General features: G+C 42.3%; 3 protein-coding genes across 3 annotated transcripts; all 3 read right to left on the minus strand.

Annotated features, from left to right (window-relative positions):
* Window positions 1-2,470: 2,470 nt before the first annotated feature.
* Window positions 2,471-3,267, minus strand: MELLADRAFT_38424 (uncharacterized protein; the record flags this gene model as incomplete). The annotated part of the gene is made up of 3 exons (XM_007414031.1): window positions 2,471-2,689; window positions 2,762-2,900; window positions 2,996-3,267. 3 exons carry the CDS (start codon window positions 3,265-3,267, stop codon window positions 2,471-2,473), a joined length of 630 nt encoding a protein of 209 aa, XP_007414093.1.
* A 1,102-nt stretch (window positions 3,268-4,369) lies between these two features.
* Window positions 4,370-7,059, minus strand: MELLADRAFT_66188 (uncharacterized protein; the record flags this gene model as incomplete). Its single annotated transcript, XM_007414030.1, has 6 exons — window positions 4,370-4,986; window positions 5,055-6,024; window positions 6,122-6,366; window positions 6,445-6,573; window positions 6,792-6,971; window positions 7,041-7,059. The coding sequence occupies 6 exons, from the start codon at window positions 7,057-7,059 to the stop codon at window positions 4,370-4,372; spliced, it is 2,160 nt and encodes a 719-aa protein (XP_007414092.1).
* A 10,691-nt stretch (window positions 7,060-17,750) lies between these two features.
* MELLADRAFT_57105 (uncharacterized protein) lies at window positions 17,751-20,065 on the minus strand (the record flags this gene model as incomplete). The annotated part of the gene is made up of 2 exons (XM_007414029.1): window positions 17,751-18,446; window positions 19,843-20,065. The coding sequence occupies one exon, from the start codon at window positions 18,361-18,363 to the stop codon at window positions 18,145-18,147; it is 219 nt and encodes a 72-aa protein (XP_007414091.1).
* Between the last annotated feature and the right edge of the window lie 351 nt (window positions 20,066-20,416).

Below are 20,416 nucleotides of genomic sequence, written 5' to 3' on the forward strand. Positions count from 1 at the left end.
TAAAGTGTGTCATGTGAGCTTTCCAAGTCAACTGCCATCATCCAGATCATTCATAATTCGATCACACCAAAATGACGTCATCAGATCTCCTGTTGACCCCGTTTGATGTACTCAATTTCAAAAAAGTTGTCCAATTCTGAACAGGTTTTCCCGCATACCTCCAGTCGATTGGTGCTGAAACTTTGATCTGGAAACTTTGGCAAGCTTTGTGCAATCGACACTGGACAGTACATAATTTACAATCTGATAAGTTGAAATTGTTCACCAGAGCCTAGAGGACGCGGACGAGGCCGCGTGAGGGGAAGGGGATTAGTCAAGCTCAATGCGTTGCTTGAGAGTCCGATTGTATTTAATAGTCCGAAGTTGTCGAGTCTGGGGTCTTCCCACCACCTTTTTTCGATAAATTGATCCTTCCCTACCTGGGACATGCATTTGATTGAGGTCGGCAAAGTCCCCAAAATCTTGAGGTCTGATCTGAGCTTTCTACTGTTACATAGATCCCCAGGCTTCTTGTTCAAGTAGGCAAGCGTTAATGAGATTGAAAGAGCATTGCACCTACATTTTGTTTTCCTTTGTGGATTTCTTAGAGTCTCGAAACAGCTAATTTCTCTTCACATCTTATGTCGATTGTGCACTTCAACGCCTTTTTTCTCGCCTCTATTATATATGCACGATCATTTAATGCTGAGTTGAACCATTTTATTCCAATATTGGTTGGTGATTGAGAGAAATGTATGTAGTCAGAACCCTTGGTGAAGACAAAGTCTCCATAATAACATATCAAACCACGAGCCACGTATCCATGAGATCACCAGCAGCTTCTATAGTGTGTGGAGGCAAATCGTTGTCAATTTGAAACCAAGGCCCGAAACAATGGCTAGACCACAAAACTTGTCGTATTCACCAGCCGATCAAAGTTCTGGAATGCTCTCACCGAGAGGATTCCATGCATATCTTTTTTGTTGTTTTTTTCAAAACAACAAAGCCATACCAAGCCATCAAATTTTTCAAGTTTTTTTTGGAGTTTTGGAATGCTCTCATCGAGAGCAATCTCTGCATATCTTTTTAGAGAAAAACAATCATTTGTTGTTCTTTTCTTTTTTTCTACCAATTGTATCTTATCTACATAAATTTTGGTCATGGCAAGTTGAGGAGAAGCACAACGTGTAGCCCAAGGGCTCGTGGATGTGCAACAGTGAACCGGGCTCGAGTTGAATGAGCAATGAACGTAGAGCATCCACAGTGGTGGGCTCCAAATCGGGGCTCCAAATCGAGCGAATTCAAATTTCAATCGTTGCGTGACTAATAGCCACCTTTTGGTGGGTGTTTTTTCACTTCGCTTTTACACCACGACCCACAAATGCATTTTCTTCAAATGCGTGGGCTTACATGTGTGAGGTATGCGATTGAACAAGTGCGGGAATTTGGAGCCCGGCTTTTTGTTGCCAAATATGTAGCCCAAAGCTCGAAATTTGAAGCCGGCTACAAAAAAATTTGGCGATGGGGACTGCCATTGCACCAAAAAATCGGGGCTCAGTCACCAAATTTGGCGATAGCCCCGATTTGGAGCCCACCACTGTGGATGCTCGTAGGATGAAAACTTCAGAATCCAACCTGATTGAAGGTTCTGAAATTTGAGCTGACGGGGCCAAAAGGGCAATTTATCGAGTATTTACTCGATTTCGAATTGCCATCAATGCCAAGCTCTTGCCTCCACGCACTATACGCACTCGTTGAATGACAGCTGTCGAAGGCATCGACTCTCGAGTGACTTGGTCAAGTTGGATGATATGTGGTGTTTATGTGGGACACATAGAAAAGTACAAAGTTTTGATTAGGCGGGTCTTCGGCCCGTCATATGGGGAGATTCTTTGGATGATCACTGTGAATCGTGATGCATATATCTTCCATCTCATGTGCGATACAAATTCGACAATTTACATAAAGCGACAGAACTCAGGTCGCACTTAAGTCTGGTGCTGAGCACTCCTTGTCTGCATTCCACCTTCAGAGTTTCATTCAAACAAAGGAGATTATTACACCAGCAAAGTTTGACACAGTCATTGTAAGTTTATCCTTTGGATGCTTGGCACTGCAGCCACATGCGATTATCACGACATCCTTGTGAGTGATCCGGGTGCTAGATTCGGAGTACTGCCTGCACATAGCTATCGAAGAGATCTTCAGGAGGATGTGTATAATGTACAGTCTCCAGCATGTTAGCTACAAGATTGTGCGCGGAGAGCCATATATCTACTTATCGTTAATGGGTGGATGAAGATCGATGATAAGTTTATGTGTATACAAGGGTTTAGGAGTTGAAGGAGTTTGTTTTGCTCGGCATCATCCGGTTTGCTAGTCGACAAAGTGAATTTATTCTGCGTCTTCGTCCATTCGATCTTCTCGAAATCGTGGTCCCTGTGTTCAAGAGGTGACAGAATATATCAAGTGTCGAATCAAAAGGATGGAATCAATTAAAAAATCTTTTTAGTCTGCCTTGGCTGTTGAATATCTCAAAACTTACTCTTTCTCCCATTCCATCCGGAACATCTCGGTTTCCACCAACATCATGATCATCACGATAAACAGCATCTTGTTGAAGTTGTCTTTCTCTCTCTTCTTGCCGTTGTTTCAGATGCCCCCATCCACCACGCCCTACATCATAATCTTCTCGATATTCGTCTCTGACCTGTAGTACGTAGAAACATAGATGAAGTAAGAATCTAAATTGACTGACGTGATGTCAAAGATTGTTTTTTACCTGACCACCACTTTTGCCTCTACCATACTGTCTTCCGTCTTTGTAGCCTGGATCAAGGTCAGCTCGGATTATCCTTTCATCGAGCTTAGTGCCAGAGATGTAACGTAAGCAGCCAAGTGCCTCAATCGGTTCATAATATCTAGTAGAACCAAGGGCAGAAAAATTGATTAGTTGAATGAAAAGATAAAAATCAACCAAAGTTTTTCTTGAACGTTTTTGTTCGGCGCTGCTGACTCAACAAAACAAAATCCGCAAGGTGTTTTTGAATTTCGATCTAAACCCATGATGATTCGTTTGATCGGAGCAATCTTAGAGAAAAGTTCAAAGATTTGCTCTTCAGTTGTAAAGAAGGATAGATTTCCAACATAGACCGTTGATGATTTGGATAATTCGGATTGTTGCTCGGTATATGATAATGACGAACGAGAGTCACGATAAGACGAGTAGGAGTCTAAGTTTTGGCAAACCTGATGATCGTAAAGAAAAGATTCGGGCGCGCAAATCATCAAATATATGTTTTTAGTCAATTTTTTGTTCTACTTGATGAGCCCAGCTCGAGTTGGACAAACGAAGGGTGTCTCACGTGAGCCATTGAAAATCGATCTGGATTGTGATACTTGGGTTCGCCGTTATGTTACCCAGTTGGCACCGATATGAGAGTAATTTCTTCGCGCGGAGAGGTGACGGCTCCAAGATATGCCGCGCGTAGAGTGGCCTTGACCCAACGAGAGAACGAGCAATTCGCCAAACTACCCAAGTTCCAACCCTGGCGGCGTGTGTTGTAGATAGTATCACATCTTTGTGACATCTACTAGGTGATAGATGTCACAAGCTTTGTGCGACGGCACCATCAACATATTTACCTCGGATTTTGTAATCCGAGGTATCCTCGGATGCAAAACCTCGGACAGAAGCTTCCCGAGGTTTTGATCCGAGGTAATTCTCAGGGCAAAAAAATACCTCGGGCAAATACCTCGGACAAGGTTTGTCCGAGGATTTGCCTCCGATGATGCCTCGGATTTCTCAACCCAAGGCATCTATGTTGGCAGTGCGGCCAGAACATGAGGAATTTTGCCTACATTTTGCCATTTCCCCACCATGGTAAATGTGACATATGGCCCTGGTCACGCCAGAGACAACACCCTTTCTAACCATCGAAAGAAAGAACAATCATCTCGGAAGGGAATTTGATCCTGAGAACACATATGATCATATCCACCATATCAGATCTCAATGACCTGTTGGATCCCCTTCTTGTACGACAATATCGGCCTTTCTCTCGAATCTCGAATCCTTGATCACAAAACTTATTTGAAGTCAGCTGTAAACCCATGAGCTGTCCCAGCAAGCGCTTCAAGACCATTTCAATGGTACTTCAGAGGACATCATTTGTGCTGATGGAATCACAAATGTTTGGTAGTTCAAAAGGAGACATTTGGGTTGAGATACTAATTGGCAGAAATAAGGATAGATTGGATGTAACAGGTATGGTTGTTTGTCTGACAGGAGATACATGGAAAGACTTAAATCACATGATTTTGGATCATAAAATAATAAGGGAGTATATAGATCTGGTGGATACAAACATCTGAACAGATGGTCAAGTAGTTAAAAAACTGGGCGCCTCTTTTCTTCAGACATTTTCTTGAAAACCAAGGCCTGAATTCTAGCTCTTTGAAAAATCATTCTTTCATACAAATCTTCAGCTCTGTGCTTGAAGAAAGCAAACATGATGTCAAATACTATATTGTTCCTGTTAAACATGTATCCAGTGGTTAGTGTTATAGTTTTATACAGCTTTACATATTGATTAACACTTTCTTTCCCATTAATCTCTTGGTATGTTTTGGGATTACTTGCTCTATGAAAGCCTCTCAAATGAAGTAAAGCAGTGAGATACTCAAATGATTGTGTTTGAAGGGCCCTGCATGTATGTTCTGGAATCTTCAGATCTTCAGCTGTCAAACCCACAGCTCTCCAAAGATCAAGATATAAATGTAAAACTTTCTTGGAGGTGAATGAACCTTCTGGACCAAATAGATTGAGTGAAGACTTCATATTCCCATTCATTAACTTTTGAATTTCCAAATCTTTTTCAGCTTTAAGCCACCAAGTTGATCCTTCCTCGTTTTTATTTAGGGACAACCTCTTGTCATGACAAAAGGGGAAATTTCTAGGTGGATCCTGAATCTCAATTGCCTTGTGATATTCATGCAGGTGCATATCTGTGAAGGGTATCAACGTATCAGAGAATTCCAAGGCATTTTGAAGCATCATGGAAATAGGAGCATACTTGGTTCAGATTTTACACCTCTCTCATCAATCTGAGTATGTTCAGGTGAATAGGGCTGTGGTGGAATAAAAGATTTGTGTTGATCATGATTTCCGAGTCTAAATATGCTACTTTTACTGATGCTTGATCTATCCTCAAATTCACCATGTTCTGGTGCCATTTGGAAGACCGGTGTTTGATCTTTGGGATATGTTTGTTCATCTTGCATGGTAGAGGAGCTGATTGGGATGTGAGAAGGAAACCTTATCTCAATTTTTTCCCTGCAATCAAATTGATTGGTGTTACTTGAGGGCAGCTTGTCCTTGTTCAAAATCTCTGATTGTAACTTTTTTTGGTACAAATGATTATTTTGGAGAAGATTGTTAGAGCTACAGGATGAGGCTTCATTGTCTGAGCTGTCAGATGGCATAGCCATATTCCAGATGGATGATGGGGTTGGAGTTCTTGAGCTGGCTGATTTAGATGAATAGGTAAGACTAGAAATGTGATGTGGCATTCTGATGAAGTTATCTTGGCTCTCCTCAATTGACTTGTGAGACAAAGAATTGGGTGGTGGATATTGATTTTGATTTACTCCTAAGGCACAGTGTTCCAAAGGCAAGAGTTGATTAAAACTCTCTGTAAGATCAGAGTTCTGGTTGGAGAGACAGCTGCTCTGAATCTCTCCAGAACTACTATAGATCAATTTGCTTCTGGATTTGTCTTGTTGCCCCTCCAATTGAATGTCATGAATACCATTCAGCTCAATTCCTTCTGATTTATTTACAATATAATGATCACTTTGTCTGAGACTCTTCTCCGACCTATGAGGATGGATCTGCAATGGAGTAGATTCCTGTTTGTAGCCAAGAAGAAGTGAGGGTTCTGGTGGAACCAGTCTGTTTTCAACAATTGATTTCTGATGCAGTGGAAGTTTATGTTGTTCTGATGCATAAGTTTGACTGAAACCAGGATATATGTGGTTGTGCAGCTGAATAAAAAGAAAGATAAGAGTTAGAGAAAAATCCTCCAGGAGCTATGGTCCCTTTCCTATAATGAGAGGAATTAACAGAGTAAAATCAAGTTACCTTGTACTGGGGGTATTCCTTTGGATCTGGATCTGGGTTGATCCAATGCGGTCTGTGGTTACAATTGTAAGAATCCCCCAAAACACCAAAATCCTTGACATTCCCCTCATACAGAGACCCCCCTAAGCTCCAATCATCCCTGAAGAATTCTAACTCTGCCTGGAGTGCTTCCTCATCCAGAACAGAAGTATAATTTGGAATTGAACCCACAACTCTAGGATCACCTTGGAGATCAGATGGAGGGCCTGTAAATGTGTCCCAAAAGGTTGCATCTCATTCAATATTGCAAACTAAAGCAAAAGGAAACTGTCTCTGTCACAAACAATGTGGTTCAATCAATCCCAAATTTACTTCCAGGGTTTCCGCATTCCATGGAGATACTTCTGCAAATTTTCCAAAATCTCCATGAGGAGAGATCTCTCCACTTGTCCTTACTGAGTTACTTGATTGACCTGTTGATGTATTCAAATAAACAATAGCATTTAGTATTTCCCTTTCAATTGCCACCAAATTCAAATTTGGAAAATGTTGCTATCCTCACCCCAACTTGCTTGAAGATGTCTGGTTTCTTTGAAGGTTTGGAACATAAATATGTATTTTACATGCAAGAAAAAATCACAGACTTAGCATATGTCAAATTATTGTGTCACATCAAACTGTCTTTACAAACCATTTTCATGAAAAGATCTGCCTGAGAGATCATTGTCCAGTGAGGTTTGATCAAGCTTTCTCTTAAACTTATTGCCTGCTTGAACATGGTGTTGAAAACTATTGCTTGATCCTACATAAATCAAATCATTGGGTTCTGGAGGAAGCCCACCAGATGCAGGAAGAATTTGCAAGTTGTATGCTGTATGGTGGAATTATTTTTTTGAGTCACTTTCAAAAGTATCTCATGATTCAAAACACATCCACTCACCATTATCTGTTGAAGTCATTGCACATTGATTTTTATTGAATGATGAAGCTGTCCTGCCATATTTGTGAATTTGATCAACCTTGTCTCCCTGCTCAAAAGATTCTGGTGGTCTATGAATGGCTTGTGTTTGTAGTGTTTGTTCAGAGACACAGGAAGAGAATGGATTGTCTGAGACTAAGTGATGAATAGAGCCACATTTCACTATCTGTTTACTAAGAGGAAAACTTATCAAGATTGAAATCAAGAAATGTGAGCAAAGTTTCATTTTCCTACTAGGACATCAAAAGATGAGGGATAATATTCAGGGACCAAAATTTAAGCTGGGGTGTAAATCACCGACTGATTTTGTTGCTCAATTTGGATTGGAGACATGTGTGAAGTTTAGTATATCCATCTGATGTCAATTTACTTGTAATCCTCCTTGTACAGTGAGCCACTCTGTAACAACAAGGTATGATCAATGAAGTCCTTCATTGGACTGCAGAAGAGTCCAATTATCCCCAATTTTAATCTACAGAGGGCGTATTGTGAATGTACTACTACTTCTTATATTGAAAATATCTTCTTGTACAAAATGGGTATAATTGTTTCAATAATCTTAGTGAAACACAATTATAATGACCGATCACAATAGAGAAAATGATGAAGCTGATCAATGTTTGAAAATTTCAATATAATCATTCCAAAAGATCAAACTTCTTTTGAAACAGTGCATAATTTGAATGTGGTCCTAATCTCTGTGACATTCAATCCTTGCATGCAGATTGGTTTATGTTACAATCAATGATTGAATCTGAGCAGTTTGAAACACTGTAGATGAGAAGATAGAAAGCAATTGGTTTCAAGTGTTCATTCTTACAGCTAGAAGACTTCTGAATTCTATGTACTGGAGACAACTCGGCTTCATTCCAAAACTCAGATAGCTATCAAAGAATATCTTACTTCTCCCAAAATTTCACATTGCAGCACTCTTCACCAGTTTAAGAAATGGAAAGCTCTGATGGTTATTTTTTCATGAAAAGCTGTTTGATAATCCAAATCCTGTGGATCTGATTCCTGATACAAATACAGTGAGGTAGTCAAGAGAGCCTCTTTTCTTCACACATTTTCCTGAACACTGCCATCTGAAGTCTACGTTTTTGAACAGATATTATTCCATGCAATTCATTTGCTCTGTGCTTGAATAAAGCAAACATTAGGTCAAATACTGTACCATTCCTGAGAAATATTTATATTGTGGTCAGTTTGATATTTTTGTAGAGCTTTTATATTTTGTGGGGTTACCAGCGTTATGAAAGTCTTTTTCATATGGGTTATTAGGTGAGAAACTCTAATGAATATATATGAAGTGCATGTGTATGTTCTTGTATCTTGAACTCTTCAGCTGTCAATCCAACAGCTCTGTCAAGATCAGATATAGTTTTGAAACTTTCTTGAAGGAAAAAGACCCCTCTGGACCAAATTGATTGCTCAAAGATTCCATATTCCCTCTCATGACTTTCTGAAAAACCAAGTCTACTTCAGCTTGGCACCACCAAATCAATTTCACATCAGTTTGATTGGGAGGTATCCTCTTTTCAGGTAAAATGGGATAATTTACAAGTGGATTATGAGGCTGGATCACCTTACAATATTCATACAGGTCTCTTCAAGCTACACAAGCATATCAGAAAAAAACAAGTAACTTTGTGTCTTCATGAGAATGGGGGCATATCAGATTTTGAACCCTCAGTGAAATTTGAGCAGGCTCATTGAAAAATTGTTTTTGTAGAGCTGCTTCTTTTGTTTTATGAAGATTTACATGTTTTAAATGTCTACTGTTGATGTGGCTTGCTCTGCACTAAATACTACAATGGTTTGATGCTTCTTGGTGGCCTGATGTTTCCACAGCTGGGCCATGATTTTTTTGCCTATTTCCTATAGTGGAGTAAGGGTTAGGGTTAGGGTTAGGGTTAGGGTTTCCCAGATGTGCCCTGTGATCTGTCATCTTGTTGATGGATCTGGGAAGAAACCAATTCTCAAGACCATTGCTTCAATCAATGGTTAAGGCTCCTTACATTGCTTACGTAGAGGCAGAGCTTACCACAGCAAAGAGCAAGAAAAAAAACTGAGAAGAATTGCTGTACAAGTCTATTTGGAAAAGATACAACACATCAGTCGGGTCCAACAGAGTAAATGTGTTGTAGCTTTTCCAAATAGACTTGTACATAGATGTACTTTTTGTGTCTCAAAAATCTTCATTGTTTTAAAAAAATACAACTTTTTGTTGTCATGAAAGATGAAAAAATGGTGCTTTTGAATGTTAAAGGGACTTGTAAGGGATTTCTTGATAATTTCATTAAAAGACATTTTGAATGTTGCCAACAAAATAGGTATTCTTGGCCTCCTAGACCCTCAGAGTCAAAATCAGGTATGAAGGACCAAAATTTTTAGGGGGTTTTGTTGGTATGCTCCATAGGAGCTGTCCAGGGTCCTGATTTGCTATCAAATATGTCTCTCATCCAAGCTGACTTGGACGCTGAGCACCTGGCTGGAAGATTGCACTTGCACAGCCCATCCCACCTGCTGATTGGCTGGTACATCATGTTACACCAATGTGAGAATGCTGCGCATGTGTAGAATGGGTGACAAGTTACAACCATGGGGCATGCCCTGAACCAAATCAATGAAAAAAATGATGTAAAACAACTACTTGCGGTCATCCTAGATCTATACGTTTTGACTTCTGACATGATACTAGTCCCAATCTGGAAGGATGCTTGGAAATTCTGGGGTAAGATTGAATGAGAGGACGTGATCAAAGCTGATCAAGGATGTCAAGGGGTGTGCAGGCTATATTTGTTGTGGTAAAAGATGCATTATTGGTCAAGTACATCACGTAGTTATCTGGATTAGAAGGTTAAGGAGGTAGTGTAGGATTCAAGGTATTTCATTTCAAAGTAGTGGTATGGTTTCAGGATTTGGTAGCTGGTCGAGTACAATTAGAAATCCCAAAGAAGGCAGTTCTTCTAATTCACATTCAGAGTCACGTTTAAAACATTTCCTAATTCGTAGCTTTTTATATTACACTGTTTTGTGTGCGTGTTTTGTATTCCTCTTTGGGATTAGTTGTTAAAAACTTTTGTAGCCAGGTTTTCCCTCTTATACCCTGTCTCTCTCGAGCTCTGGTTTCCTCCCTCACCGTGTGGAAACTGAAGCTCGAGAGTAAGTCTTTTTCTCTTACTACTAATGTGTGTGTCTTACTCTGGCGCGTTACTCATTCTCTACGATAGTCTTCCTACCACTTTCTTTTCATCCTGCTATTCGCAGGTGAGGCGTCGAACCTTCCGCCCTTCTTTCCTACCTTACGAGTTCACATAGAACTCAAACTACCTGTTCTGTCCAGGTGATTACTCATTTCTCTTGTCTATCTTAAACTAGTCTTTTTCTTTCTTTATTTTTGCTTGATGTGTGTGAATGAATTACGACCGTGTGGAAACTGAAGCTCGAGATCTTCCTACCACTTTCTTTTCATCCTGCTATTCGCAGGTGAGGCGTCGAACCTTCCGCCCTTCTTTCCTACCTTACGAGTTCACATAGAACTCAAACTACCTGTTCTGTCCAGGTGAGGCGTCGAACCTTCCGCCCTTCTTTCCTACCTTACGAGTTCACATAGAACTCAAACTACCTGTTCTGTCCAGGTACATCCCATCTTTGGCGTAGACATTCAGTCCGCCTGAACTCGTTTCATGGTAGCGAGAGTTTAAGATCCGACACCGAACTCAGTCAACCTTTGCTTGAAATCGCAATTGCATGTCATCGCCCGATCCTAGCCTTACTGATTCAGAAGACACCGATACCTACTCAGATTCAGTCTCAGAAGCAGCCTCCGATTCACGTACCGAGAAACCTGAAGAGCAATCAAAATCTCAGATCACCGTCCCACCTATGGCTGATAAAGAGGAGTCCAAAGTCTTTGGAACTCCTTTGCAGCAGTTTGTGCAGAAGCTCAACTCGGCCATCGCCAAGTACGACGTGGATACTAAACTTACCGACGGTAATTTTCCCCAGTGGTCACTTGAAATTCGACAGGTCCTAAAGGTTCTCGATTACGACAAGTACCTTATCAAGAATGATTACAAGTACCCTGGATTATCTGACGATCAACATCTCAAGGTGAAACTGGTTGTTTCGATTTGGATGATGGGTCTTATGGACCCGCCTAACAAGATTCGATGCCAGACTATGCTGAAACTCCGAGCCTGCAAGGACGACGATGACGATGATGAAATCAACAATGATGACTCCGACGAAGACGACGACATCGCGTATGAACCGGCCATGATTTGGACTCACCTTAAGAATCATCATCAAAAGATCTCTGAGGCAGGTTTACAAACCATTGAAGATGCCATCAATGATATGAAAATTCTACCCGGAGACTCTTTCAAGGTTCACTGCGACAAGTTCAACAATCTCATAGCTGATTATGTCAAGTACAGGGGTAAAATCTCTTCTTCCAGAGCTGCTCGAAAGCTTATCAAAACCGTGAAAACAAGAATCAACGATAACGTATCTGAGAACATCTATGCCCACGTCTCGCCTTTGACTCGTGAGGGAGTTGTACAATATCTCATCGACTACGAGGCTCGTAACGGAGGTTTCTCCACACCCGCTCTCATAGAGGCCAGTCAAGCTAGTTTTTCTACCGCGGCTGCGTACTCAGGGGGTGGAAATCATCGCGATCGACGCAACAGGCCTAAGTGTTCCGAGAACAACTGCATCTCCACAACTCACTCTGCCGACAAATGCTTTGCAAAACCTCAAAACAAAGCTGCTCGTGACAAATGGATCGCTCAGATGGAAGCGAAGAGAAATGGAACCCAAAATTACAGATCTCAACCCTCTGCCCAATCCTCGAATGTCTCTGGTCTTCGTCAACTTACTCTGCCAACTGCCAACGTTTCGATTGCTTCGGACAATCCTTTTGCTTCTCTTCATGTATATCTAGATGAAACCAATCTTGACAGCATTACTGCATCGGTATCGGTCGACTCCCTTTTTGAATCATCTCATACTGTATTTGACGAGGAAACACCGGCGGCCAATGTAGTCAGTGAAAGCGGAGGCCAGTGGGCTCTTTATGATACAGGGGCTAGTCATCACATGTTCAAATCCAACGCTCTGTTCTCCGACGACTCTCTCAACAAGGTCGAGGACTCATCAAAGAGACTGAAACTTGCTGGTGGTGAGGTGTCTCTAGCTGTACATTCCACTGGAACTGTGAAGCTCAAATCGGGTTCTGGCAAGATGTTTGAATTAAATAACAGTCTCTATGTTCCGGATCTGTCTCAAAACTTACTTGCTGGAGGGGCCATGCTTCGAAAAGGTGTCCAAATCTTGATTCACCCAAATGACGCCAATTGTTTCTCTCTCGTTCTCAAAGGAGAAGCACTATTCAACGGAGTGTTTGCCTCAAACAACTTGATGTATGTTGCCCTCGAACCGGTGAGTCTCAATTTGGACTCTACTGCTCACTCGACAACTGCTGAAGATTTAACTCGTTTGCAACACCGGCGTTTAGGGCACTTAAACTGCAGGTACCTGAAAACCATGGGTGTTAGTGATAGCGTAGAAGGATTGACAAAGGACATTATTCAACTTGATTTTTGTGATACTTGCTCTATGTCTAAAAATCATAAGATCCCTCATTCATCCACTAGACCAAGAGCATCTCGACATCTAGAGAATGTGCATGTAGATCTCAGTGGTATCATCAGAACTAAAGGATTAAAGAATGAAATGTACTATGCGCTATTCTGTGATGACTTTTCCTCATACCGTCACATCTACTTCATGAAAAGCAAATCGAAAGAAGAAGTGTATGAAGTGTTCATGACATACATTGCTCTTGCGGAGAGACAGACCTGCAAGATGCTCAAACAATTCACCCTTGACAGAGGAGGAGAATTTGTGAACGAACTTCTCGGCACTGAACTTAAGAAGCATGGTATCACTCTTCATCTTACCGCTGCTCACTCACCTGAAGAGAACGGAGTTTCCGAACGAGGCAATAGAACTATTAGCACTAAAGCCAGATCCATCATGCTAGAATCTCACACTCCTCTCAGGTTCTGGGTTCAGGCGTGCAACACCGCCGTATTCCTAACAAATCGGACAATCACTGCCGCCCTTGAGAACAACAGAACTCCGTTTGAGGCCTGGCACTTTCGGAAACCTTCAGTTGATCATCTTAGGGTGTTCGGATGCCTGTCATACTCTCTTATTCGCAAGGAAGTTAGGGGATCTAAGTTTAATCCTGTGAGCTCACGGGGTGTTTTGATGGGGTTCGAGGAAGATAACTTCAACTATCACATCTTTGACATCAACTCCCAAAAGATTAACATTACTCATAATGCAACTTTCAACGAAGAAGTCTTTCCGTTTCAGAATATCATATCCAACAACTCTCCAGACACCAAACTGATCTCTGACAAATCCACTGTCAACACACGTTTCTTTGATGATGACAGTGAAGATGAAACAGAAGTGACCTCTGAATTGCCTTCGACTTCGACCCCAGCGGCGCCCTCTCTACCTGCATGCCCAGACCCTGTCATCACTCCTGCTGTCACGATTCCGAATGATCCAAAAGATTCACTCAGACGGTCTGGCAGGACAAAAGGGACGATCAAATACTCAGCTGTAGCTGTATGTGATGGACTCATTGATTCACTCATAACAGCTGCCTGGGAATCAGCATTCCGATTCGACCTTGACATTCCTGTCAGCAATATGGTGTCCACCACTCACGACGTTCCCAAATCTTACTCAAAAGCCGTCAAAGGACCTGAAGGAGATAGCTGGCTGAAAGCGTGCAAGAAAGAGATTCAGGCGATGCACGACAAGAAGGTGTGGAGGTTGGTTGACCGCCCATCAAAATCAAATATTATCCGAGGACTGTGGCTGTTCAGAAAGAAACCGACATCTGATGCAGAAAATCCAATCAAATTCAAGGCGAGATTTGTAGCTATGGGTAACACTCAAGTTGAGGGCGAAGACTACTTCGAAACGTTCGCTCCCACCGGAAAACCTTCGTCTCTAAGGATCATTATTGCACTAGCCGCCATTTTCGGCTGGGAGGTTCACCAAATGGACGCCGTCACCGCCTTCTTGAACTGTGACCCGTTTGAAACCATCTATGTCGAACAGCCTGAGGGATTCAAGAAACCCGGCGAAGAAGACAAAGTCTGCCTTCTACTCAAGTCTCTCTACGGCCTCAAGCAAGCACCAAAGTACTGGCAGGACGATGTTGAAGAGTTTCTCATCCAGTCAGGCTTCATTCAGTGCGAGGTGGATCATTGCATCTACATTCGTAGACGCGACGTAAGTTTCACGGTGGTCTACGTCCATGTCGATGACCTTGCCATCACCGGCAATGACATTCTGAACTTCAAGCTTGAGATCTCGACCCGCTGGGAAATGGAGGACCTCGGAATTGCGTCTACAGTGGTTGGAATCGAAATCAGGAGGGAATCTGAATTCATGTACTCGATATGTCAATCAACTTATGCTTTAAAAATTCTTGAGCGTTTTGAATCTACTGATGTGAAACCAGCGAGTACACCCTTCCCTTCTTCGCTCAAACTCTACAAGCCTGACCTTGAGGAAATTGAAGACTTCAAAACTCGTAACCTACCTTATCGCAGCGTTGTGGGATCCCTCATGTATCTTTCGCAATGTACGCGTCCTGACCTAGCTCATGCCGTAGGTACTCTCTCACAACACCTCGACTGGCCCGGCTTTAAACACTGGGACGCAGCCTGTCATGTTCTGCGGTATCTCAAAGGAACTTACAACATAGGTATTGTTTACTCCAGAGATTCGAACACAACGACATTGAAGGGTCTAAAAAGTGAACTCTGCCCTCAAGCTCTTTGCGACGCTGACTGGGCGGGCGACAAGGACACTCGAAGATCGACAACAGGCTATGTTTTCATTCTCGCCAATGGAGCAATCTCCTGGCGTAGTAGACTCCAACCAACCGTAGCTCTCTCCTCAACCGAAGCTGAATACAGAGCCATCACGGAAGCAGGACAAGAGCTCGTGTGGTTACGCACCATGATGACCAAGCTTGGTTATGACGACCCCAATCCAACTGTACTCGAAAGCGACAACAAGGGAGCCATTCATCTCACTAACAAGACAATCTTTCACAGCAGAACTAAACACATTGAAATACACTATCATTGGATCCGTGAAGTGGTAAAATCTGGCAAAATCTCCATGAAACACTGCCCGACCCATCTCATGGTTGCTGATCTGCTCACCAAACCTCTTGGCTCAGCTCAATTTGTCAAATTAAGGAAGCTTTTGGGTATAAGAAATATTTCGTGATGAACTTGAGGGGGTGTGTTGTGGTAAAAGATGCATTATTGGTCAAGTACATCACGTAGTTATCTGGATTAGAAGGTTAAGGAGGTAGTGTAGGATTCAAGGTATTTCATTTCAAAGTAGTGGTATGGTTTCAGGATTTGGTAGCTGGTCGAGTACAATTAGAAATCCCAAAGAAGGCAGTTCTTCTAATTCACATTCAGAGTCACGTTTAAAACATTTCCTAATTCGTAGCTTTTTATATTACACTGTTTTGTGTGCGTGTTTTGTATTCCTCTTTGGGATTAGTTGTTAAAAACTTTTGTAGCCAGGTTTTCCCTCTTATACCCTGTCTCTCTCGAGCTCTGGTTTCCTCCCTCACCGTGTGGAAACTGAAGCTCGAGAGTAAGTCTTTTTCTCTTACTACTAATGTGTGTGTCTTACTCTGGCGCGTTACTCATTCTCTACGATAGTCTTCCTACCACTTTCTTTTCATCCTGCTATTCGCAGGTGAGGCGTCGAACCTTCCGCCCTTCTTTCCTACCTTACGAGTTCACATAGAACTCAAACTACCTGTTCTGTCCAGGTGATTACTCATTTCTCTTGTCTATCTTAAACTAGTCTTTTTCTTTCTTTATTTTTGCTTGATGTGTGTGAATGAATTACGACCGTGTGGAAACTGAAGCTCGAGATCTTCCTACCACTTTCTTTTCATCCTGCTATTCGCAGGTGAGGCGTCGAACCTTCCGCCCTTCTTTCCTACCTTACGAGTTCACATAGAACTCAAACTACCTGTTCTGTCCAGGTGAGGCGTCGAACCTTCCGCCCTTCTTTCCTACCTTACGAGTTCACATAGAACTCAAACTACCTGTTCTGTCCAGGTACATCCCATCTTTGGCGTAGACATTCAGTCCGCCTGAACTCGTTTCAATATTAGCACCCCACTGGGCCCCAGGGCTCCCCCTGGGGTACTGTCGATTGGACAGCGGCAGGTTGAACCGCAGTGAGAACCGCGTCCCAGCACGGTTTTCACCCCAGTGTGACTTTGGTCAACTGAGTCCGCGGCGGGACCCCCGTGCTACCTCTGTGCTGCCACAGTTTGCAGGGGGGGCTTGGGTGTTGGTGAGGGGCATTCAGCCATACTCACACTACTGTCTCCTTATTTTACACAATTCTTTGTTGTGACGATACCTTGCTCTCATGTCACTTGATCCCAGGTAAAAGTCACCCTGTGGTATACATTTGATTTTTGCTGTTGTGAAACTCTGTTTTGTTCTGTTGAAATAGGATGAGTAATAGCAGGAAACTCATAGATTGCAAACCACAGCACCAAAAAAAGAGATAGAGGTCAGAAGAAAATCTTATAGTTACTATCTCTCTTGCACACAAATGAGAGGGATTTATAAGACCACATTAATAGTCACCTTGGACTTTGGATACTGATTTTGATCTGAATATGGTACTGACTGAGGAGGTGTATGGAAACCATCATCTGGATTCCCCACAAGACCATTCACCATGTCCGTGTAGGGTTTGCTTGTTGACAAGCGCACACCAACTCTCTTTGAGGCAGCAAGGGAAGTCGTGCGCGCTTGTCAACAAGCAAACACTACCCGGACATGGTGATTCCCATATTCCTTGATAATGTCCTTGTATAAAGACCTCCTTGAATTACAATCAGGCCTGTAGAATTCTAGCTCTGCCTGTAGTGCTTTGTCATCATGAACAGAAGTGAATTCTGAAATCAAACTCATAGCTCTCTTATTCCATTGAGTATCAGGTAAATGCTTTTCAACATCTGTAAATTTTTCTGGAACCAGTCACTGATTTTTTTTCCAAAGGTTTATAAAAGAATCAGAAGGGTCTGAAAGTCAAGAAAAGTTGGCTTGGTACCAACCCTGAGTGGAGTGACTAGCTGCCATGCCCATGAGTTGTGTATGAGAGAGCTATATTTTTGAGATAGCATTGCACATTTCAGAATTTCTCAACAAATGTCCAGAAAGACATGGTCAAGCTCTGCAAAATTCTTATTTTGTTGTACAAACCTGATGATTTTAAATCAGGCCATTCTAGCAATTGTAAATCTGATTTTAGATGTTTCCCTGTCAATGAGGGTGTAAGGAGTACACAAGGACAGACTTTACTTATGGGGTTTAGATTATGGGATTAAACAGGCAGGATTATATCTTCCAGCTCCACGCCCGGTTCTAGAAAGTCTTCACTCCTCTGAGAGCCTTTATGTGGACTTTCTGGAACCAGGTGAGCATTTCTCTTATTGTTTTCATATGTTTCTCTTTCATTTAGCGGGTCACTGACTCCTCTGAGAGCCTTTATGTGGACTTTCTGGAACCAGTTCGTAATTAATATATCGAAGTTCCAAGTTACTTGTCCCGTTGTGCTCTCTCGAGAAGTCGAGCCGGAACCTTATCCGGACGCTAGTGAAGGTTTCTCATTGAAACCTTACACTTTTTTAACTTGATCACTTCAACGTTATATACAAGATTCTACTTTTCAATCAAATCCTAGTCGCTACAATTTTTTTTCTTTCTCTTCAGTCACTTTCGGTTTTATATCTGTCAATCTGTCATATCGGTCATCTGTCAATTCTGTCATCAGCCCCCAGTTCGGATCTGTTATCTCACCCCTTGCTTTCGAAACCGAATCAACTACGCTATACTCAGACACATCGAATGAGTGGAGCAGCATCTCGTAACCCCGAAAACTTCCTTGACGATCCCGAGACTCTACTTCGTCAAGCTCGGAAAGAAAAGAGGGCAGCTGCTGTCGAATCACCTCCAGCACCACCAGCGCCGAGGTACCAGTGGAAGCCAGAAGCATTGGTGTCAGGATCGCCAGCTCCTACGGACCGAATACTATACGCAACCAGAAGCCGACCTAGTCCAGCAGAGGTGACTACTGTACATTTCTCGCCTCCTACAATTTCACCATCAGCTTCCGAAAAGACGGTCATCGACAAACATTTCCAGAAGCTGCTTGGAGACAACTTACAGACACCACACCCTCCAGGACATCTGGAAACGGAAACACCAGGAGCCACTACACCAAATGACATCTTTACCCAGGGGTATAGAAAAGTAGTGCGGGCATAGAAAACTATGGGTGAAGTACTTTTCTATACCCATAGAGATAGTGTCCTCTCTGCCTAGACATACCATTCTGCTCTATACCCACAGATGAAAATATCCACATGACCACAGGGACTGAATATAAATTTAGACTCAAAGCCCTTCTTGAGCCTTGTCCAATGGGAAAGCATGGTCCATCAGTCATATTGTACACCCACTTCAGCAACCGGTGTGTGAACTATGCAACCGACTGTGCACCACCAAAAAAGTGCAGTGATTTTCGGTCGCATATGTCACCTGAAAATCTCGTTCGGTAAACAAAAATGCAACAAAAGAGACACACGGATTTTTGCACATATGTGCAAAGATTGTGCGCATTCTTGAAAACAACTCAAAGTCAAATATTTTCAAATTAATGCGACTGCAACTTTTCATTGTTCTCTCTTCTCAAGCCATCACCACCTGTTATTTCGGACCTCACCATTTTTTTCTTTGTTTTCTACAAGTCCTTTTCTCTTCAATTGCACATCATTCAAATCATCACCACCTCAACCTTTTTCTCTACTTAAACTTTTCAATCTCAAATCCATTCAATCTCATCGTGGTGTTGATTCAGACTCGAATCCAACTTCCTCAAAAGACTTCATTTCCACCAATTCAACTTTGCTGCCAACAGTGAAGAGCTTGGTCATTGACCATGTTATCATCAATCAAATTGCTTAAAAAATAATTGCAGAAGTTGAACGGGTAGATGATATTGAGAGCAATGAGAGCAATTAAGTTTTTTTTTGGTTTTTGAACTCGATCAACAAATGACCTTGTTTACCAAATGGTAAAAGACACCATTGTGATTCATTATCACCGTGGTGATTTTGCTTTTTATTTGGTTACCAAACCTTTCTAACAAGCACACTGTTGTGTGGTTTTACATATACATACATGGTGAGAAATTTTCTCACCGTGATGTAAAAGTTGCATTAAATTATTAATGCAACTTTTTTTGCCAAAGTGGGTGGTACATATGTAAAAAGTGTCTGTCAATCTGTGTAAGATTGTGCATACATACTCACATACATTGCTGAACATGGTTGAGGATCTCTTTTATCACCATAGAATTGTATTTTAGGATAAAAGTATCAAAAAACAGAAAATTGAGAGTCTGCGCACTGTAGCACTGCCTTTGGGTCCCAATACATACAGCTGAGTCAGGGCAAAGATAATACTCAATTTCTCAATCTGAAATATCTTATATAGGTTTATCAAAAGCATTTTTTATTGGTATAGAAAAGTACCCTACCAATAGTTTTCTATGCCCACACTACTATTCTATACCCCTGGGTAAAGATGTCATTTTTTGTAGTGAGCTAAACTGATTGACAGCACCCTCTACGCGAGTACTGCGACGGGGGAACCCTCAAATACCATGTCCAACGATCAGGAAACGATCGAATCACTACGACAGCAGGTTGACAGCCTGCGCATTCAGAATGAGACTCTAGCTCAGAATCGTCAAGAGACGCTCTCCCTCCAGCGAATGGTCCGGGACTTGATGGCTGAGCGTTCGCAAGCTTATACTAGTCCAGGCCTGGTAGGACGTGAAGGCTTGGGTTTGGGTCGCACGGGTCAGACCTTCAATCAATACCTGGGTCAAAGTCCAATATCGCCTAGTCCGTTACCTCGGGAGTCTACAAGACATTCTCACGGTCCCGTGGCCTCAGAAGCAGTTCCTGTCAACGCACCAACATCAGGAAACGAACAACCTGAAGAGGACGCTCAATACGCTGAAACCAACCCACCACCTGCCGCGAATGCAGCTGCTGCGGCAGGGTACCAGACGTCGACGCCAGTATCGGGTCCCTTACCACCAGCTGGTTACACACCATACCATCATGCCTACTATCCGATTCCACCATACCAGCCACATCCAGTCGCACCTCC

Source organism: Melampsora larici-populina (genome assembly GCF_000204055.1).
Source record: "Melampsora larici-populina 98AG31 unplaced genomic scaffold MELLAscaffold_40, whole genome shotgun sequence".
NCBI lineage: Eukaryota > Fungi > Basidiomycota > Pucciniomycetes > Pucciniales > Melampsoraceae > Melampsora > Melampsora laricis-populina.